Raw genomic sequence first — 23,344 nt, forward strand, 5'->3', positions numbered from 1 at the left:
TGTCAAGGTCTATTTCCCTTAAACTCAATCTGTGTTCATATTTGGGCATATGGAATATTTGTGCCAAGTGTGGTCCAGATCCATCATTGGTCATGGGAGCCCTGTATGCTAAGTTTGGCCCAATTCCATAATTGGTGGAGTTCAGAATGCTCTTTGATTGTAGGTAAACTAAAAAACCCAGCAACGACAATTCCCAAATGTCAAGGTCTATTTCCCTTAAACTCAATCTGTGTTCATATTTGGGCATATGGAATATTTGTGCCAAGTGTGGTCCAGATCCATCATTGGTCATGGGAGCCCTGTATGCTAAGTTTGGCCCAATTCCATAATTGGTGGAGTTCAGAATGCTCTTTGATTGTAGGTAAACTAAAAAACCCAGCAACGACAATTCCCAAATGTCAAGGTCTATTTCCCTTAAACTCCATTTGTGTTCATATTTGGGCATATGGAATATTTGTGCCAAGTTTGGTCCAGATCCATCATTGGTCATGGGAGCCCTGTGTGCTAAGTTTGGCCCAATTCCATCATTGGTGGAGTTCAGAATGCTCTTTGATTGTAGGTAAACTAAAAAACCCAGCAATGACAATTCCCAAATGACAAAATCAATTTTTTTGAATGGAGGACATAAATTGGACTGTTAGGTGTCTTGTGTCCAAATTTGGTGTCAATTCCCCCAGTGGTTTTTGAGTTCTGATGGTAGCACAAACGAACATTACATTTTTATTTATATAGATGTTGGAGATTTCTCATGTGAGCTGGAATCCAGCAGTAATTCTATTTGCATCTGTTATGAATGATAAGAAAGCCTACTGATGGATATTTAATACCACATGGGATTGATCTTCCGAATGTTTGGGGTATTATCTCTTCTCCAAGATTGCATGCGTCTTCTCTGGAGACTCACTTGCTTGGAATTTGAATACAAACGTCTATTGTATATAATGCTTACCGATGCATATTTTGCAGTTGTGTAGGTCAAACCATTACTCCTGTTGCATGTGGGTCACAGTGCCTTAGTTTGGTAATTAATGAAAACAAGCCGAGGTGAAGCAATGAGACGCACCCCATCCTTGTGTGGGTGCCTCTGAGAATGTGCAGAGGCACACTGGGGCTTGTTTATGGGCGGAAACATGCTACACCTTGCAGGACTAAAGGCTAAATGCTGCAAAACCAACAGGAAAAGATCAGTGTTTGAGGACAGGAAGGCAACCCTGGCAAGCGGGTTTGTGGTTGGACGCCGGCATGCAAAGAATGGCACATCTGTTGGGAATGGTTACCTTTTGGAGTGCAGATCCTCCAAGCCATTCCTATATCTGCCACCTACACAGTGGCGACATTCAAAAGATGTTTATTGTGTATTTTATTCATTTACATCTTGGGACTAAAGGCAGATAGCAACCTATTTGACAGCAATATAGATTGAAACTATATTGTTGTGGTGTGCCTTCAGGTTGGTTCTGATCTTTGACAACCCTATCACAGCTTTCCTTGGAAAGATTTGGCCAGAAGAAGTTACCAGCATGGAAGGATAGATGTTTCTCAACCTTCCTAATTCCGCGACCCCTTAATACAGTTCCTCATGTTGTGGTGACCCCCAACCATAATATTATTTTCGTTGCTACTTCATAACTTGGGAGTGACCCTGGACTCATCGCTGAGCCTGGAACCCCAGGTTTCGGCGGTGGTCAGGGGAGCTTTTGCACAATTAAAACTTGTGCGCCAGCTGCGCCCGTACCTTGGGAAGTCTGACTTGACCATGGTGGTCCACGCTCTGGTTACACCCCGTTTAGACTACTGCAACGCTCTCTATGTGGGGTTGCCCTTGAAGACTGCTCGGAAGCTTCAAATGGTCTAGCGCTCGGCAGCCAGGTTACTAACAGGAGCGGCTCTCAGGGAGCATACTACTCCTCTGTTGTGCCAGCTCCACTGGCTGCCAATTTGCTACCGGGCACAATTCAAAGTGCTGGCATTAGCCTATAAAGCCCTAAACGGTTCCGGCCCTACTTACCTCTCCGAACGCATCTCCACCTATGAACCGACCAGGACGTTAAGATCGTCTGGGGAGGCCCTGCTCTCAGTCCCGCCTGCATCGCAGGCGCGCCTGGCGGGGACGAGAGACAGGGCCTTCTCGGTGGTGGCCCCTCGGCTGTGGAATGCCCTACCTGCAGACATCAGACAGGCCCCCTCGCTGTTGGCGTTCCAGAGGAAGGTGAAGACCTGGCTCTTCGAACAAGCATTTGGGTAATCAGTGCAATGGAATATAGGAACACGGTGCAATCGAACATAGGAATATGGAACAAGGATTACGAGAAAGGATTCTGATTTGTTGTTGAGGCAATATGATTATGATAATGATCATCTCTTGATATTGATTGTTATGTAGAATGTATAATGTGTTTTAACCTGCTTTGGATACTGTCTTGTGATTTTATATTATGTAAACCGCTTTGAGTCGCCTAAGGGCTGAGAAAAGCGGTATAGAAGTAAAGTAAAGTAAAGTAAATAAATAAATAAACTGTAATTTTGCTACTTTTATGAATCGTCATTAAATTTAGCTGAGCTGCTAAACTTGCTGACTGAAAGGTTAGCGGTTCGAATCTGGGGAGCGGGGTGAGCTCCCACTGTTAGGACCAGCTTCTGCCAACCTAGCAGCTCGAAAAAATGCAGATGTGAGTAGATCAATAGGTATTGCTTCTGCGGGAAGGTAACGACACTCCATGCAAGTTTAGCCTGAAGAAGAGAAGGCTGAGAGGGGATATGATAGCCATGTATAAATATGTGAGAGGAAGTCACAGGGAGGAGGGAGCAAGCTTGTTTTCTGCTTCCCTGGAGACTAGGATGCGGAACAATGGCTTCAAACTACAAGAGAGGAGATTCCATCTGAACATGAGGAAGAACTTCCTGACTGTGAGACCCGTTCAGCAGTGGAACTCTCTGCCCTGGAGTGTGGTGGAGGCTCCTTCTTTGGAAGCTTTTAAACAGAGGCTGGATGGCCATCTGTCAGGGGTGATTTGAATGCAATATTCCTGCTTCTTGGTAGGGGTTTGGACTGGATGGCCTATGAGGTCTCTTCCAACTCTTTGATTCTATGATTCTATGATTCTATGATTCTATGATCTAATATGCAGGATGTATTTTCATTCACTGGACCAAATTTGGCACAAATACCCAATACACCCAAATGTGAATACTGGTGGGGTTGGGAGGGGGGAATTGATTTTGTCATTTGGGAGTTGTAGTTGCTGGGATTTATAGTTCACCTACAATCAAAGAGCATTCTCAACTCCTCCAATGATGGAATTGAACCAAACTTGGCACACAGAACTCTGACAGAAGGCCATCTAGCCTCTGTTTAAAAGCTTCCAAAGAAGGAGCCTCCACCACACTCCGGGGCAGAGAGTTCCACTGCTGAATGACTCTCACAGTCAGGAAGTTTTTTTAATTGATTTTTTAATGAAGGACTGGGTTAAGGGTACAATTTACGTATTGGTATATCATAAGATTAAGAATGCAATTAAAAGGTGTGAATATGTGAAGAACAGGAAGAGAAAAAAAGGGAAAAAATGGAGAAGGAATAGCGTAAGAAGAAGGAAAAAAAGGGGGGAAAGAGGAAAAAATAGAAAAAGAAAAAAGGGAAGTACGAGAAGGGATTCGTATCTGATTTATTTACTACTTCCCCGCATAGTTGTGTTAGTATTGTTGTATTCCTTCGAAGCTTTCTTCTCACCAGCCTATGTTTGTTTGATGTTGACGTAATTCTTGAATGGGGACCAGTCTGTCTTTTCCACTGTAAGATTCTGTTTGGCTCTAAGTAATTGAGTTACATTGTCCATATTCAAAATATCAAGTATCTTGATTATCCATTCATCTGATGTTGGAGTCTCTTTAGAGCAGTGTTTCTCAACCTTCCTAATGTTGCGACCCCTTAATACAGATCCTCATATTGTGTTGACCCCCAGCCATAACATTATTTTTGTTGTTGCTTCGTAACTGCAGTTTTGCTACTGTTATGAATTGTAATGCAAATATCCAATATGCAGGATGTATTTTCATTCACTGGACCAAATTTGGCACAAATACCCAATAAACCCAAATTTGAATACTAGCGGGGTTGGGCGGGGGGTTGGTTTTATCATTTGGGAGTTGTAGTTGCTGGGATTTATAGTTCACCTACAATCAAAGAGCATTCTGAACTCCACCAATGATGAAATTCAACCAAAATTGGCACACAGAACTCCCATGACCAACAGAAAATACTGGAAGGGTTTGGTGGGCATTGACCTTGAGTTTTGGAGTTGTAGTTCACCTACATCCAGAGAGCACTGTGGACTCAAACAATGATGGATCTGGACCAAACTTAGCATGAATACTCAATATGCCCAGATGTGAACACTGGTGGAGATTGGGGGAAATAGACCTTGACATTTGGGAGTTGTAGTTGCTGGGATTTATCGTTCACCTACCATCAAAGAGCATTCTGAACCCCACCAACGATAAAATTGGCCCAAACCTTTCACACAGAACCTCCATGACCAGCAGAAAATACTGTGGGTTGTTGTAGGTTTTTTCGAGCTATATGGCCATGGTCTAGAGGCATTCTCTCCTGATGTTTCGCCTGACATTTTGCCTGTTATGCCCAAATGTGAACGCTGGTGGCGTTTGGGGGAAATAGACCTTGACAGTTGGGAGTTGTAGTTGCTGGGATTTATAGTTCACCTACAATCAAAGACCATTCTGTCAATCAATGATAGAATTGGGCCAAACTCCCCACAGAGAACCCCCATAACCAACAGAAAATACTGTGTTTTCTTTTTTTTAAGTGTTTTTATTGAGAATAAAAGTGAGCTCCCTAAAGAAAGGAGCAACCATTGAAATGAAGAGGTAGTAATAAAATACTGTGTTTCCTGATGGTCTTTGACGACCCGCCTGATACCCTCTCATGACCCCCCGCCCCCAGGGGTCCCGACCCCCAGGTTGAGAACCACTGCTTTAGAGAGTTCCACTGCTGAACAGCTCTCACAGTCAGGAAGTTCTTCCTAATGTTCAGATGGAATCTCTTTTCTTGTGGTTTGAAGCCATTGTTCCATTGCATCCTAGTCTCCAGGGCAGCAGAAAACAAGCTTGCTCCCTCCTCCCTATGACATATTTATACATATTCTGTGTGATGGGGGTAAGCCTTTAAAGACAGAATGCCACACAAAGAAGATGATTGTCCCGTATTTCCCCCAGCTCCCTCTGATGAAGTCCTAAGTAATATCTCAGCACCTTCTTTCCCATTTCAGTTGCTCCATCTGCCGTGTCCAAAGGTGTCTCCTTACTGACACTTTCACTATCTTGTCCTTCCAGCAAAAAGGTCCTCCAGCGGTCATCAGGATTAGACGAGACCGGAGAGGTTGTCTGGTATCTCGCCCTCTGCCTTCTCCTTTCCTGGCTCATAGTAGGCGTGGCCTTATTCAAGGGGATCAAGTCTTCTGGGAAGGTAAGCGAGTTTGTTGATGAGCCATTCCTTACAGTCCTTTGCCAGATCCATGACATTTCAGGGCACAAACCTAAAGCTGGGAAGGGGGCACTTGAGGTGTCAAGAGGGCCAAAAAGGACAAAATGTTGGGATATTGGAGATTTATCTTTTGGCTTTCTGAAGTTTAACGCCTGTTTAAGGTATTTGATGCCTGTTTAAAGGTGTTCCGCAACGGTTTACGGAGCCCCCTGCGCCGGCAGGACTGAAGACCAACAGGTCGTAGGTTCGAATATGGGGAGAGAGCAGATGAGCTCCCGCTATTAGCTCCAACTCCTCATCTGGGGATATGAGAGAAGCCTCCCATAAGGATTTTTTTTTGTCGTGTCAGGAGCGGCTTGAGAAACTGCAAGTAGCTTCTGGTGTGTGATAATTGGCCATCTGCAAGGATGTTGCCCAGGGGACGCCCGGATGATTTGATGTTTTTATCATTCTTGTGGGAGGCTTCTCTCTTGTCCCCGCATTCAAACCTGCGACCTGTCGGTCTCCAATCCTGCCGGCACAGGGGTTTAACCCACTGCGCCACTGTGCGCTCTTCCACTAGGATGATAAAACATCAAAACATCCGGGTGTCCCTGGGCAACATCCTTGCAGACAGCCAATTCTCTCACACCAGAAGCGACTTGCAGTTTCTCAAGTCACTTCTTGACGCTCCCAGTGGCGCAGTGGGTTAAACCCCTGTGCCGGCAGGACTGAAGACTGACAGGTCACAGGTTCGAATCCGGGGAGAGGTGGATGAGCTCCCTCTATCGACTCCAGCTCCTCATGCGGGGACATGAGAGAAGCCTCCCACAAGGATGATAAAAACATCAAATCATCCGGGCGTCCCCTGGGCAACATCCTTGCACACAGCCAATTTTCTCACACCAGAAGCGACTTGCAGTTTCTCAAGCCGCTCCTGACACGACAAAAAAAAAAGTCATTTCTGACATGACAAAAAAAACCAACTGTTTAGGAGTGCCTGGACTTTATTTAGAGTCTGTAATGTCTGTTCAGGTGCATTTGTTACCTGTTTAGATTTTTTAGTGCCTGTTTAGTGCCTGTTTAGGGGTGTTTGGCATCTGTTTAGGGTTGTTAGTGCCTGTTTACATTTGTTTAGCACCTGTTTAGGGATGTTTGACTCCTGTTTAGGGGTGTTTGGCACCTATTTAAGGGTGTTTTTGCTACCTACTTAAGGTTATTAGTGCCTGTCTAAAATTGTTTAGCACCTGTTTAGGGGTGTTTGGCACTTACTTAAGGGTGTTAGTGCCTGTCTATATTTGTTTAGCACCTGTTTAGGGGTCTCCAGTGCCTGTTTAGGGTGTTTAATGCCTGTTTAGGGGTGTTCAGCACCTGTTTAAGGTTGTTATGACCTGTTTAGAGAAATTTGGCTATGGTTATAGTGAGTTAAAAAAAGAGTTTAAAAAGCCCAAGACCTCTTGCCAGTTTCACAGACATCTTGGCATGTGATGGTGGTGGGTGCAAATGGGATGATCTTGCTTGCAACCGGAGAACCAGCTGAACTGGCTGGGTGAAACCCTGAGAGAGCAGAAATGATTATCCTAAGTGGGGAAGGGCCAAATCCCTTCCTTGGTTGCACTCCTGGGTGGGACCAGTCTTTACCTTGGCCAGCTCAGGGCCAATTTAGCATGAGGACCTTAGGGCCCTCCTACGAGAAGCTGCCGAAGGAATTCTATGGGTATCTTGGGACAGATAAAAGTTTCATCGGAATGGGCCAGCTTGACTGACACACCTCTCTTGGGGGTGATCCTGGGATGCCGACGGAGACGTCAAATTCCTGTGGCACGCTGCCAATGGGAGTGTATACATATATACACACGCACATGGCAGACAATGTTCTCTGATAAGTCACGGTTTCAACAGGAGGCAAATCATGCTACCAGTTTGGGGTTACAGAAAAGAAGAAAGCCCAGTAGCATCTCAGACAGACTACTGTAAGGGGCTTCTTTTGGAAATGGTCCAAAGGCTTCTCAAGTATAGAGGCTGAGAGGAGAGAATGCATTACTGTGCAAAGCCCTAAATAGCTTTAGATGCTGTTGTTGTTTTTGTAGACTGAGCATCCCTTATCCAAAATATCTGGGACCAGAAATTTATTATTATTTATTTAAAAGTTTTGTATACCGGCCTTCTCACCTCTCTTGACCGGTTTCCAACCATAATATCACATACAATCAATGAAACATCATAATACATATTACAATAAAACATTAAAACAGCAATTACAATCAATAACTATAATGGTCAGTTGTCCCACTAAAATCGGTGTTCATCATCCTTCATCCATATCTCAGGGTGTTGGCTCACTCGTCTCCATAACCAAGTCTTCACCTGTTTCCTAAATGTCAGGATAGAGGGGGCAGTTCTGATCTCCTGTGGGAGAGAGTTCCAGAGTTGAGGGGCCACCACCGAGAAGACCCTGTCCCTCGTCCCCACCAGACGCGCTTGCGAGGCCGGTGGAACCGAGAGCAGGGTCTCTCCAGACGATCTTAATCATCTTGATGGTTCATAGGGGAGAATACGTTCGGAGAGGTAAAAATGTTCCATTTTTTTGGGATTTTTGGAGAAGGGACCTAAGTATAAACCTGAAATTCATGTATGTTTAATAGATAAATTATAGTTTAGGTGCATTTAAGAACCAGAATCCAAACATTTCACTCTCTCGGTCTCCCTGGAGACAATTTCAGCGCGTCTCGGACTTCAGAATTACAGATGACAGATACACAACCTGTATCAATGTTGTTGTTATTCTCGTCTTGTATCCCACCTTTCTCTCAATAGTGAGACTCAAGGCATCTGGCAGCATATTTGCAGCATGACAAGGGAGACAAAACTAGTAATGGAGAAATCCCTGTATCTGCTTCCTCCTCCAACCGCAGCATTAAAATGTTTGCTTCTGTCTTATCTTCTGTCAGGGTGGGAGAGAAACAGGAATGATGGATTGCAGTACATCAATTACAGTCATTACTTGTAAATAATGTTTTGGTGTGTGGGAACATTCTTCATGCCAAAATACTGTAACCAGTTATGCATTTGGAAGCAAAGCTATTGGCTGGTTTCCAGTATGGAATCTGGTCACTTTAAGGAGCTAGGTACAAATGTCTATGTTACCAACAGGATTCTAGTTTTGGAAGAATTCTTCTTCCAAATTCATTTATCCTTCAGTGAAAAAACACACACACATCTTTGAAGTACAGAGTACAGATGTCTACGTCACCATGTTCTAGCTTTCAGTAAATTCTTGTGTGTCCAGACCATCCAGTTGTAGTGAAGAATGACAATTTATTTATCCTTTGATGGAGGGCCTTCTGTCCCTCCAATAGACAAACACACACACACACACACACACACACAGCTTTGAAATACAGATGTCTAATTGTCTATGTCACCAACAGGATTCCAGCTCTGGGTGAATTATTGTGAGAAATTGCCCAGACCATTCAGTTATAGTAAGGAATGATGAATTTCTTCCAAATTCATTTATCCTTCAGTGGAGGACTTTGTGGGCCCTCCAATAGACAACATACACACACAACTTTGAAGTACAGATATCACCGACAGGATTTCAGCTTTGGATGAATTCTTGTGTGAAGTCACCCAAGTTGAGTCCATGTTGTAGTGAGACAGGGCCGGCCCTAGGTAATTTTCAATGGTAAGCAAACATTATTTTGGCGCCCCCCCCCCCCCAAATAAAAACCAATCACTGAAAAAAAAGGTAGAGGTGAATAAAGAGTTACCTTAAAACCAGAAGGTTACTTACATTATGTTCATATAGTTACATTACATAGAATTAACACAAATTAATGTTTTTTAAATGCAAATATTTTTGTTGTTATTTTTGATCTACAAGTACGACACAAAGGTTTCACAGAAAATACAAGATCTTTGCATTATGACAATTCCGCTGAGACAATTGAAGACAGAACAGCCCTTAATACATACACATACATATACATACACATACACACATACATGCACACAGACACACACACATATATATTATTTTATTTGGAATTGCAAATTGCAATACATTCCATCACACACACATTTAAATAAATATTGTGTGTTTACGGAACGAACGGCTTCCTTTCTGCAAGGACTTCTTCTAGAATGCATAGCAATTCCAAAGAAAATAAAATATTTTGGACTACAACAAGTAAGTCCACTGAGATGACTAAAGATAGAATAACCTTATCTATATAAATAAAAATATAATGTTCGTTTGTGGGATTAACATAACTCAAAACCCGCTGGACAAATTGGCACCAAATTTGGCAGCAAAACACATACTAATCTAATCTATGTCTGTCAAACAAAAAAAATCTCTGGCTGCTTCTCATTACTTTATTTTGCATACCACCACACTACCCCAGGGTGCTGCTGCTATTATTATTATTATTATTATTATTATTATTATTGAGAGTCTAAATGGCCATCTATCAGGAGTGTTTTAATTGTGGTTTTCGCTTATGCCAGAAGGAAGTTGGATTGGATGGACCTTGGAGGTCTCCCTACTTTATGATTCTATTACTATTATTAATAATAGTATTATTATTAAGCAGAGTCTCTATGGCCATCTGTTAGGAGTGCTTGGATTGTGTTTTTCGCTTATGGCAGAAGGAGGTTGGACTGGATGGCCCTTGGAGGTCTCATGTAACACTAGGAGCCTATTACTGTGAATTCCTCCCAAACCCTCCAGTGTTTTCTGCTGGTCATGGAGGTTCTGTGTGCCAACTTGCCAAGTTTGGTTCAGATCTGTCATTAATGGGAGTTTTAATGGCCTGTGGAAGTCTGAGCTGAATCAGTTGAAGGTACTCCAAATCCCATCAGCTTGATTAGCATTCAATGGCCTTGCAGACAAGAGTCAATCAAGGCCAGCTAATACGTCTCAACAATGGATTCCCCCGGGCAGGAAGCAGCCAGGCTTTGAAGCTGCAAGGTCATTTGCTGCATCAGAAGCAAACCAAGGGTAAATTTGCAATGTATATAGAAAACACAGTTTAAAAACTTGGCATCCAGCTGCAAGGTCATTCAGTGCTAATCAAGGTGGCCAGTGTCAACACTCACACTTGCCTCAAGCAGGCAAGAGTTCTTCCCACTCTGGACATCATTCCACAGGGATATATATAAACCCCACTTGCCTAGTTTCCAACAGAGTTCCCAACCTCTCAAGATGTCTGTCATTTATAACACATAACAATCTAATAAATATAAATAATTCATGATAAAAATAATAACGTAATAATTGTAAATAGAATAATAAATATAATAATAGTAATAATTCCAAAGCTGAGAAGGAAATGGGGGAGAGTCAGTTTCCAACAGACCTCCCAATCTCTGATGTGGGTGAAACGTCAGGAGAGAATGCTGCTGGCACATTTTGAGCCTTCTAGGCGAAGCAGAGGCTTCAAAGGGCAGAGAGAAGAGCACGGAGTGGGGCAACAGCAGCAGCGAGGTCTTCCCCCCTTCTCCTCCAGGGTCTTCCTCCTCCTCCTCTCCATTTGGAGGTGTCTAAACGGAGAGGGGAGCCCCCGGTGGCGCAGTGGGTTAAAGCACTGAGCTGCTGAGCTTGTTGATCGAAAGGTCGCAGGTTCGATTCCGGGGAGCGGCGTGAGCTTCCGCTGTCAGCCCTAGCTTCTGCCAACCTAGCAGTTCGAAAACATGCAAATGTGAGTAGATCAATAGGTACCGCTCCGGCGGGAAGGTAACGGCACTCCATGCAGTCATGCCGGCCACATGACCTTGGAGGTGTCTACGGACAACGCTGGCTCTTCGGCTTAGAAATGGAGATGAGCACCACACCCCAGAGTCAGACATGACTGGACTTAATGTCAGGGGACTACCTTTACCTTTTTTTAAACGGAGAGGAGGAGGAAGAAGAGCCCAGAGGAGAAGGAGATGGCCAAGCCTCACTGCTGCTGCAGCCCGACACTCCTCTTCTCACCCCCTTTGAGGCGAGGCCTCGAAGGGGGCGAGAAGAGAGTGGCACAGAGCAGCAGCAGCAGCAGCGAGGATGCCCCCCTTCTCCTCCAGGGTCTTCCTCCTCCTCCTCTCCATTTGGAGGTGTCTAAACGGAGAGGAGGAGGAAGAAGAGCCCAGAGGAGAAGGAGATGGCCAAGCCTCGCTGCTGCCCCAGACTCCTCTCGCCGCTCTACAAGGTGCACGGGGCATGAGGGGAGGGAAAGGCGTGCACCTTTCTCTTCTCCCTCGCACGCCTTTCCTGCCTCTGCCGCTAGGAAAGGCACATGCAGGGCGAGAGGGGAAGGACAGAGGCGCGCGCCTTTCCCTTCCCCCTTGCCGCATGTGCGGCTTTTCTGCTTCCTCCCGCTGCTGCCCCCACCACCGGCGCTGCTCATGGGACGAGGCCCAATTGGAGGGAGGGGCATTTAAGGAGGCGCGTGAGCGCCCCTGGGACAAACAAAGTATTCCGCGGTCGCTTACTTCGCGTAATGGAAAAGCCGCCCCTGAGTGAGGATGATAAGATCCTTCATATTCAATTATCCTTGGATGGAAGGCCTTGTGGCTCCTCCAGTAGACAACATACACACACAAGAACAGATGTCTTTGTCACCAACGGGATTCCAATTTTGGATGAATTCTTATGTGAGGTCTCTCAGGTCAAGCCTGTAGTGAAACATGTCAAGTTTCTTCCAAATGCATTTATCCTTTGATGGAGGACCTTCTGGTCCCTCCAATAGACAACATACACAAACAACTTTGAAGTAAAGATGTCTATGTCACCAACATGATTCAAGCATTGGATGAACCCATGTGTGGAGTCACTCAGGCTGTCTGTAGTGCGGTAGACCTGTAGGATTTGATAAAATATAAAGCCATATCCAGGTGATAAATTGCTGAGTCAGTAGGACAAAGCAAGTGTTTGATGCAACCAGAAATGTGTGCTTGCATAAGGTAGTGAATGATGAAACCATGACTGTGGCATTGCACCATGTGGATGCCTATAAAAGAAGGATAGACATCATGTATTGAACGTTGGTCATCCTAGATGGTGTTTGACAATGTGTGCTAGAGAGATGAGATCTAAATAAAGAAACATGCTGTGTCTGCATTGCTGAATTTCAATTTAAAGAGCTTTCCTGATTTTGAATGAACCTTGGTTGTCTGTTGTGTTTGCTGTTCCTTCTGGTATCTCCTGAGCACTTGGAGAATTTAGAGACTTCCTTGCACTCTGCAGAGGTCATACAGAGTCCGACATAGACAACAAACATATAGAACTCTGAAGTACAGATGTCTATGTCACCAACAGGATTCCAGCATTGGATGGATATTTGTGTGAAGTCACCCGGGTTGAGTCTGTAGTGCAATAGGCAACACACATATGCAATTCCGAAGTACAGATGTCAATGTCACCAACAGGATTCCAGCATTGGGTGGATTTTTGTGTGAAGTCCCCCGGTTGAGTCTGTAGTACAATAGGCAACACACATATGCAATTCCGAAGTACAGATGTCAGTGTCACCAACAGGATTCCAGCATTGGATGGATTTTTGTGTGAAGTCACCCGGGTTGAGTCTGTAGTGCAATAGGCAACACACATATGCAATTCCGAAATACAGATGTCAATGTCACCAACAGGATTCCAACATTGATTGAATTTTTGAGTGAAGTCACCCAGGTTGAGTCTGTAGTGCAATAGGAAACACACATATGCAATTCCGAAGTACAGATGTCAATGTCACCAACAGGATTCCAGCATTGGATGGATTTTTGTGTGAAGTCACCCGGGTTGAGTCTGTAGTGCAATAGGCAACACACATATGCAATTCCGAAATACAGATGTCAATGTCACCAACAGGATTCCAACATTGATTGAATTCTTGTGTGAAGTCTCCCAGGTTGAGTTATAATGAAAGATGACAGGAATCTTGCAAATAATTTATCCTTAGGTGGAGGACCTTGACCATCTTTGGCTGACACAGACATGCCCCTTCCTTTAAGTATCCACCCCCTCCTTCTCCATGACCCTCCTCTCAGGCTAGTGTCCATCTCAACCTTGGTTTCCGTTCCTCTCCCCATCACAGGTCGTCTACTTCACGGCCATCTTCCCTTACATCGTCCTCATCATATTGTTGGTACGAGGTGTCACTTTGGAAGGGGCCCGGGAAGGCATTGAGTATTACATCGGGAACCAGTCCAACTTCACCAAACTCATGGAGGCAGAGGTGAGTAGAGTACCACATCCGACTACATCAAACATTACTCTGGAAATTGGATATATTCTACATCTTTTTCATTAGGACCACCAGATTTCAGGATCTGGCCTCAGTCCTCAAAGGCAGGAATCTCAGGGAAAGAGCTGTGCCTTGAAAAAAGGGGGTGTGTTTGACGTGTTGGCTTACTTTATTTTTATCTCACCTTTTTTCAATATAGGGACTCAAAGTGGCAAATAATTTGACTCATTTGTTGACTTGCTTTTATTGTAAATGGCATTTTTGTGTTACGTCCAATTTATTTATTTATTTATCGTGTCATCAGCAACCATACCATTGTATTACAATTCTAACAGAACAAAACAAACACACAGATTAAAAAGAAAAAAAACACACACACAGATTTTGCAAACTTGGTAGTTGGTTAAATGTCCTTTGACCAGTATCTGGCCACTTGGAGTGCCTCTGGTGTTGCCGCAAAAAGGTCCTCCATTGTGCATGTAGCAGGGCTCAGGTTGCATTGCAGCAAGTGGTCAGTCGTTTGCTCTTCTCTGCACTCACATGTCATGAATTCCACCCTGTAGCCCCATTTCTTAAGATTGGCTCTGCATCTCGTGGTGCCAGAGCGCAGTCTGTTCAGCGCCTTCCAAGTCGCCCAGTGTTCTGTGTGCCCAGGAGGGAGTCTCTCATCTGGTATCACCCATGGATTGAGGTGCTGGGTTTGGGCCTGCCACTTTTGGACTCTCGCTTGCTGGGGTGTTCCAGCGAGTGTCTCTGTAGATCTAAGAAAACTATTTCTTGATTTAAGTCATTGACATGCTGGCTGATACCCAAAGAGGGGATGAGCTGGAGATGTCTCTGCCTTGGTCCTTTCACTATTGGCTGCAAATTCCCGGCAGATGTCAGGTGGTGCAATACCGACTAAGCAGTGTAATTTCTCCAGTGGTGTAGGGCGCAGACACCCTGTGATAATGCGCCATGTCTCATTAAGAGCCACATCTACTGTTTTAGTGTGGTGAGATGTGTTCCACAATGGGCATGCATACTCAGCAGCAGAATAGCATAGTGCAAGGGCAGATGTCTTCACTGTGTCTGGTTGTGATCCCCAGGTTGTGCCAGTCAGCTTTCGTATGATGTTGTTTCTAGCGCCCACTTTTTGCTTGATGTTCAGGCAATTGATCATGGCATAGTATGCTTATTAGATTCCTTTTGATATCATCCTCTGACATCAGCAAGTCCTCTTACTTTTGGTGCTATTATAAGAACAACTCTTCCTGAGGTCTCAGATTGTAGCCTGGAAACCTAAGATCTTTAGATAGTTTTGGATTGGGAAGCTTGATTTTCAGGAACTAGGGACTATTCCCCACCATATTGTATCAGTTCTTTTTTGGCAGAAAGGGTTTTGGGACCACTCAAGTGACAGCCAGCTACCAGGAAGCATGCATTTTCCAAATTTACCTGACATTTTTGTGCAACTTTTGTTACCAAAACGCTCTCGCACACACATACAAATATATAAATTGCAACAACTCACTTTGCTTCTCTCTTCTTCACAAGGTCTGGAAAGATGCAGCGACACAGATTTTCTTTTCATTGTCGGTGGCCTGGGGTGGGCTGGTGGCCCTCTCTTCATACAACAAGTTCCACAACAACTGCTATTCAGATGCCATCTTTGTCTGCGTGATCAACTGCCTCACGAGTGTCTTTGCCGGCTTTGCCATCTTCTCCATCTTGGGACACATGGCCTTCATGGCAGACAAGAAAGTCTCGGAGGTTGTCGATTCAGGTGAGGCCAGAGTTCGAATGTCTGCTTGGCCATGGAAACCCACTGAGAAAGTCACATTCTCCCTTGCAGCATCCATTCTATTGTGATTTGTGTCTGGATATCATTAACAACATACTTCAGAAATAGGCAGATTTCCAGGCCTGCATTCTCAGATATATTTTTTTTTAGAATTTTTTTGAGAAACTACAAGTCACTTCTGGTGTGAGAGAATTGGCCGTCTGCAAGGACGTTGCCCAGGGGACAGCCAGATGTTTGATGTTTCTACCATCCTTGTGGGAGGCTTCTCTCATGCCCCTGCATGGGGAGCTGGAGCTGACAGAGGGAGCTCAACCCACTCTCCCCAGATTCAAACCACTGACCTATTGGTCAGCAATCCTGCTGGCACAAGAATTTAACCCATAGTGCCACCAGGGACTCCATTATGTACAAAGAGAGACAATTTTATTTTTAGGAATGTGTTTGCAAACAGCTAATATTTAATATATTGGGCTCTTTGCTTTAAATAATATGAGGCTGAGGCAGTGTGGGACAGTGAGAGAGTTAGAATATTAACTGGTTGCCATTCATTTTCCGGACCCAATTCAAGGTGCAGGTTCTTACCTACAAAGCCCTGAACGGTTTGGGACCCGCCTACCTGCATGACCGCATCTCTGTTTACGAACCCACACGATCTCTTCGATTTGGAGAGGCCCTGCTCGCGATCCCACCTGCATCGCAGCCGCGATTGGTGGGGACGAGAGAGAGGGCCTTTTAGGTGGTGGCCCCTCAACTCTGGAACTCACTTCCTAAGGACATCAGGCAGGCCCCAACTCTGGCAGTCTTTAGGAGGAGCTTGAAAACGTAGTTGTTCCAATGTGCCTTCCCAGAATAATGCCTCCATAGCACTTTGTCCTACAAAGCACTTTATATTTTTAGGTCTGCTTGTTTGTTTTCCACAATGCCCCATCACTTTTTCGCCCATGTTCCAGCATTACTTTTAATTTTACATTTGGCCTTCCCATAGTTTTAATCGTGTGGTCTTATTGTTAATGCTGTATGTTTTATTTTAATTGCTTGTATTGTTGTTTATTGCATGTATTGTTGTATTTGGGCTCGGCCTCATGTAAGCCATACTAAGTCCCTTGGAGAGATGGTAGCGGGGTACAAATAAAGTGTTATTATTATTATTATTATTATTATTATTATTATTTGTCCTTTTGTCTAGAATTATTTCTTATTGGGTTGTTGTAGGTTTTTTCGGGCTATATGGCCATGTTATAGAGGCATTTTCTCCTGACATTTCACCTGCATCTATGGCAAGCATCCTCAGAGTATGCTTGCCATAGATGCAGGCGAAACGTCAGGAGAGAATGCCTCTAGAACATGGCCTTATAGCCTGAAAAAAACCTAGAACAACGTGATTCCACCGATGAAAGCCTTCAACAATTATTTCTTATTGTATCTTGTTTCCTGAAAAATAATGCTGGTCTTTGACCGTAATATATCTTCAGTTTCCATGGTTTGAGTTGTGGTCTGTGTTGACCATGTCCAAAAGATGCCTTCTAACATTGCAACTATTTCTGCTCCTCTTCAGGCTTTGACCTGGCATTTGTTGCCTATCCAGAAGCTCTCTCCAAGTTACCAGTTGCTCCTCTCTGGTCCTTTCTGTTCTTCTTCATGCTGCTGCTGTTGGGCCTGGATTCCCAGTTTGCAACCATTGGTGAGTACTGGTTAAAGACATTTAATGGGTCTCACAGTCTTTCTACAGTTTTCTGTGGTGGCTTCATGAACCATATCCAAAGACAAAAGCTTAATGCATCCCAAAGAAGTGGTTGCCTATTCCATAGACTTCACTTGTACTTTTCAGAAACTGAATTTAGGCATCAGAATGAATGTTGATTTTCCCTTTCCTTGCTGTAACTGTTGCCCGTTGGGTCCTTTCCACCTACAGTGCTCATCAGCCCTGGCCTGCATAGATAATGGTGATGGAGAATGGGAATTGCAGTCCAAACACAGCTGGAGGGCCACTGCTGTCCAGCACATGTGGTTCTGGTGACTTTAGTCATAGATACTTGAAAATGGCTCCAGCCTAGCGTACCTGTCTGGACGTATCTCCTTCTACATCTCACCTAGGAATTTAAGATCTTCTGGAGAGGCCCTGCTCTTGGCCCCGCCCTTGTCACAAATGAGACGAGGGACAGGGCCTTCTCGGTGGTGGCCCCCCGCATGTGGAATTCACTCCCCAGGGAAATTAGATCATTGTCATCTCGGGACAGGGCCTTCTCGGTGGTGGTCCCCCGCCTATGGAATTCACTCCCCGGGGAATTTAGATCATCGTCATCCCTCCTCTCTTTTAGAAGGAAATTAAAAACATGAATATGGGACCAGGCCTTTGGGTAATCTGGTAGACTGACAAGGACAATGACAATTAGAGCTTTGGAACGGATTATGATAAGCTGAATGAACTCACTAATTACAGATCTCGGCGAAACAATGGCCACCAGACTGGCTTTTTTTCTATTAGATTTTATTGTATTAACTTAATGTTTTAATTATTTATAATTACTGTTGTTGTATATTTTACTATTTTGAATTGTAAGCATCGAACATGTGCCGGTTGGAAGCCACCCTGAGTCCCCTCTAAGGGTTGAGAAGGGCAGGGTAAAAATACCCTAAATAAATAAATAAAACTGATTGAAATGTATTGCTAGAATGCACAAACTTCAGTCCTCCAAGGGTGATTGGGCTAAATGATTCCATATTGTACGTTATTTTATTTGTGTGTCAGGAGCGACTTGAGAAACAGCAAGTCACTTCTGGTGTGAGAGAATTGGCTGTCTGCAAGGATGTTGCCCAGGGGACACCCTGATGTTTTACCATCTTGCGGGAGGCTTCTCTCATGTCCCTGCATGAGAAGCTGGAGCTGACAGAAGGGAGCTCACCCCACTCCCTGGATTCGAATCACTGACACTAGGGTTTAATCCAGTGGTTCTCAACCTGTGGGTCCCAAGATGTTTTGGCCTTCAACTCCCAGAAATCCTAACATCTGGTAAACTGGCTGGGATTTCTGGCAGTTGTAGGCCAAAACACCTGGGGACCCACAGGTTTAGAACCACTGGTTTAATTCATTGCACCACTAGGGGCTCCTTATTGGATGTTATACTATCCTATTGGATGTTATAACAGCTATGGACCTTGACTCTGGAGACCAGGGTGGAAATCCTGAGTCATGAAACCCATTGGGTGATCTGGGGAATGCTACATTCTCTCACGCTTCTTCTGAACCAATCTTGTGGGGGAAAATACCCTTGACTTTGGGTCACCATCGATTGGAAGCAACTTGAAAGCACACCACAATTCCAGCTCAGTAGGAGCTCTCCATGGTTTCAAAACTTGCTCCCAGAATGAGTTCAGGACATTGGACAGCTCCTATAGAAGGAGGAGGAGCTCCTGCATAATCCAGTATGGAGTCACTACACAATCGTTGGGGCTTCCAGCTGCCTCCATCTACTACTTTCAAAAGTGAAGTTGTGTTTGGCTGGACATCTTTTGGGAGGCTGTGAGAACTACACAGGGCTTGCATTTATTGAAAAACTGGGTTCTGAGGAGGGATATTCACCATCCTCTCACTTCCTCCTGCAGAGACGATCACCACCACCATCCAAGACAGCTTCCCTAAAGTGATGAAGAAAATGCGGGTGCCGGTGACCCTTGGGTTGTGCATGCTGCTCTTTTTCCTGGGGCTCGTTTGTGTCACCCAGGTAGGATTTTAACCAGGGACAAATGAACTGAGGCCCATAAACCATGTTAGGTTTCCAAGGTCCAATCAGGGGTGGTTGATCGCCTCCATGTCATTGAAGAAACTGACATCTGCTTTGGACTTCAATCTCATCTTCCAAAGACTTAGTCAAGGTGTTAGAAACCGATCCACTAAATCCCTTACTTGGGTAGCTCTTTTAAGGTTCAGACTAAGACCCAAGTTGCTCCTGACATGACAAAAAAAAAGTGGCACAATTTGCCCCCCAAGGCAATGAGCAAGACCATGTTATAATATATGTATTTCATATTTTGGTCGTGTCAGGAGCGACCGCTCCTGTGGTGAGAGAATTGGCCATCTGCAAGGACATTGCCCAGGGGACGCCCAGATGATTTGATGTTTTATCATCCTTGTGGGAGGCTTCTGTCATGTCCCCGCATGAGGAGCTGGAGCTGATAGAGGAGCTCATCCGCCTTTCCCCGGATTCGAACCTGCGACCTGTCGGTCTTCAGTCCTGTCGGCACAGGGGTTTAACCCACTGCGCCACCGGGGGCTCCATGTATTTCATATAAATAAATGTTAATATATATATTTTACATAATGTTTTATTAAGTGTTTTAACTGTGTTGTGCCCCACTTCGAGCCACAAAGAGAGGCAGTTAAGAAATAAAATTATTATTATTATTATTATTATTATTATTATTATTATTATTGGGGTTCCACTTTTTCTTCATTGAGATAGAATCATAAAATCATAGAGTTGGAAGACACCGCATGGTCCATTTAGTCCAGCATTTCTCAACCTTGGAGTCAGGACTCCTGAGGGGCTGTGAGGGGGTGTCAGAGGGGTCACCAAAGATCATCAGAAAACACAGTATTTCCTATTGGTCATGGGGGTTCTTTGTGGGAAGTTTGGCCCAGTTCTATCGTTAGTGGGGTTCAGAATGCTCTTTAATTGTAGGTGAACTATAAATCCTAGCAACTACAACTCCCAAATGCCAAGGTCTATTTTCCCTAAACACCAGTATTGTTCACATTTGGGCATATTGAGTATTCGTGCCAAGTTTGATCCAGATCTATCATTGTTTGAGTTCACAGTGCTGTTTGGATGTAGGTGAACTATAACTCCAAAACTCAAGGTCAATGCCCACCACATCCACCCAGTAGTTTCTATTGGTCATGGGAGTCCTGTGTGCCAAATTTGGTTCCATTCCATCATTGGTGGAGTTCAGAATGGTCTTTGATTATAGGTCAACTATAAATCCCAGAAACTACAACTCCTAAATGACAAAATTGCCAAATTTGGTCCAGTGAATAAAAATACATCTTGCATCTCAGATATTTACATTACAATTTATAACAGTAGCAAAATTACAGGTATGAAGTAGCAATGAAAATAATTTGATGGTTGGGGGTCACCACGACACGAGGAACTGTGGTAAAGGCGTTGCAGCATTAGGAAGGTGTCATGCAGGAAATTCTGCATTGAGGCTGAGTAAGAAAAATCTCTATATGCAGAATTACACATTAATTGTCCTGTGCAAACCCTAATACAGAATATCAACCTTGTGAAACTGAACCAAGACACCAAAACTAAATCCACAACCAAATGGACCTCACTACCTCTGAGGATGCTTGCCATAGATGCAGGCGAAACGTCAGGAGAGAATGCCTCTAGACCATGGCCATATAGCCCGAAAAAACCTACAACAACCCAGTGATTCCGGCCATGAAAGCCTTCGACAATACCACAACCAAATGTTCATGCGCATGAATGTACAATGCATGAGCACATCCACAAGGATGTGTGGTTTTCCTTCTGCAATGCAGGAGGTGATTAATCCATTTCACACCAGGACAACAAAACGGTTATCAATGGCTTCCATTGGGACATTACTGCATGCATATGGTGCTAACGAGATCCTAGCCTATTTCTTATGGAAGCCCCTGAGACTGAAGCAATCCCTCATTTGAAGGATAATCTGGCGAACATTTTGTGCATGAGATGAACTTGTTTCCTGTATTTGTAGGCAGGAATCTACTGGGTCAACTTGGTGGACCATTTCTGTGCCGGATGGGGAATCCTTTTTGCAGCCGTCCTTGAGTTGGCAGGAATTTGCTGGATTTATGGTAAGTGTATCCCTGTCTTCCCCACTGCCCCAACAATAAGCACAATTGAATTTTAGGAATGTTTGATAAGTTTAGCCCCTAGGATTTAACAGAATGGCACATTTCTCAAATATGTGCTGAGTATGAATGCTCTACCAAATAACATTTCTAAGTTCAAGCCCTAGCAGCCCACCTTACGAATCAACTGCTTCTAGGGTCAACACAATAAGCACATCCAGTTGGGATTAACAATAGGATTCCAGACATTGTGCTGTAAGCAAAAAAATAAAAAAAATAAATTATATAATTGGGGGGGGGGATAGGGACATGGTTCAGAAGTTCTTTATCCAATGAAAAGAAGAAAAACTTTGAACTTTTCTATTCCTCTGAGCAAAAGTTTCAATTCCCTAGTTTTGGAGGATATGCAATTGCAGGATTTAGGCATCCGGCTTTATTCACAAGCAGCGACCTCTCTTTCTCCTGTACAGGAGGAAACCGATTTATTGAAGACATCGAAATGATGATTGGCAAGAAAAGCTTCCTCTTCTGGCTCTGGTGGAGAGTCTGCTGGTTTGTCGTCACCCCTTGCCTTCTGCTTGTAAGTCTTCCGGAGCACTAAAAGAGATCAGTTGGTGGTGGAAACATGGATGGAAATGCAAATCTGGGTTGTCAATGGTGCAGATTGGCGCACATGTTCTGGGGCTTTCAATGGAAGAGGCCTAGGTTGGCCATGTGCCCCATATTACAAGATATCTCCTCAGTTTGGGAATCAGAAACCTTGCCCTTCATAGGTCTACTAGGTGCCCTTTAGGATAAAGGACATCCCCAATTTAAGGGTCAGAAAGCTTTTCCTTTTATGTATGCTTAACAAGATGCCCCTCGAGATCCCATAATTTTGGGTGTGGGTCCTTCATTACGACCAAAATCCCATAGTTTTGAGTGTGGAAGCTTCATAAAGATCAAAATCAATAGATTGGAGAGTGGATCCTTCATAAAGACCATCCTTTGGGGTATGGGTCTTTCATAAAGACCAAAATCTCATAGTTTTGGGTGAAGACCCTTCATAAACATCAAAACCCATAGTTTTGAATATATGTCCTCCATAAAGACCATATTTTTGGGTTGGGTTCTTCATAAAGATCAAAATCTCATAGTTTTGGATGCAGAACCTTTATGAAGACCCAAATGCATAGTTTTAATGTGGGTCCTTCATAAAGACCAAAATCCCATAGGTTTGGTTGTGTGTCCTCCTTAAATAACACAATCCCATAGTTTTGGTCATGGGTCCTTCATAAATACCAAAATCCCATAGTTTTGGGTGTGGGTTCTCTATTAATAACAAAATCCCATACTTTTTGAGTGGGTCTTTCATAAAAACCATAGTTTTGAATGTGGGTTCTCCATAAAGACTGAAATCCCTTAATTTGGGTGCAGACACTTCATAAATACCAAAATCCCATAGCTTTTTTATGTGGGTCCTCCGTAAAGATCAATATTCCATAGTTTTGGGCATGAGCCCTTCATCAAGCCCCAAATCCCATAGTTTTGGGCGTGGGCCCTTCATAAAGATCTTCACAAAGACCCAAATGGAATATCTCCATGCATAACCTCAGGCTATATGTACACTTGTGACCAACTGGATTCAAAACAAGATCTCTCAAGGGGGTTTATGACCATTTGCAACATTGTCCTGTCATGCAAAGTCACCCAGATTGTCAAACATCATTGAAAGCAACAAAATGCATTCAAATCTATTAGCTATGCTTAGTAATTTGAAACCCAATGCATAAAGGAGGTGGTTGACACAGGACAAATAGCAGAGATGGGATGTCTTAAGGACTAAAACATTCATCCAATAGTCCACTTTCACCTCCAACTCACCTGATGTCAAATTCGTCTCTTTTAACTGGACCCCATTTGATGTCCAAGTAGTTCTTATCTGCCTTAGAGGAAACAATGGACATCAATATTTGAGTTGGACTGGAATGTACCAATGAGGGTGGTGCAACATTATCTCTTTGGTTCACTGC

General features: G+C 43.9%; 1 protein-coding gene across 1 annotated transcript in view; it reads left to right on the top strand.

Annotated features, from left to right (window-relative positions):
• SLC6A14 (solute carrier family 6 member 14) overlaps window positions 1-23,344 on the top strand; it is a 52,574-nt gene that overhangs the window by 23,516 nt on the left and 5,714 nt on the right. The window contains exons 6-12 of the mRNA XM_060756089.2: window positions 5,347-5,479; window positions 13,555-13,695; window positions 15,241-15,469; window positions 17,043-17,168; window positions 19,091-19,209; window positions 21,236-21,335; window positions 21,803-21,912. Of these exons, the coding sequence (XP_060612072.2) occupies window positions 5,347-5,479; window positions 13,555-13,695; window positions 15,241-15,469; window positions 17,043-17,168; window positions 19,091-19,209; window positions 21,236-21,335; window positions 21,803-21,912 (958 nt within the window). The remainder of the gene's footprint in view (window positions 1-5,346; window positions 5,480-13,554; window positions 13,696-15,240; window positions 15,470-17,042; window positions 17,169-19,090; window positions 19,210-21,235; window positions 21,336-21,802; window positions 21,913-23,344) is intronic.

This window comes from Anolis sagrei, chromosome 10 (genome assembly GCF_037176765.1).
Source record: "Anolis sagrei isolate rAnoSag1 chromosome 10, rAnoSag1.mat, whole genome shotgun sequence".
In the NCBI taxonomy this organism is placed as follows: Eukaryota; Metazoa; Chordata; class Lepidosauria; order Squamata; family Dactyloidae; genus Anolis; species Anolis sagrei.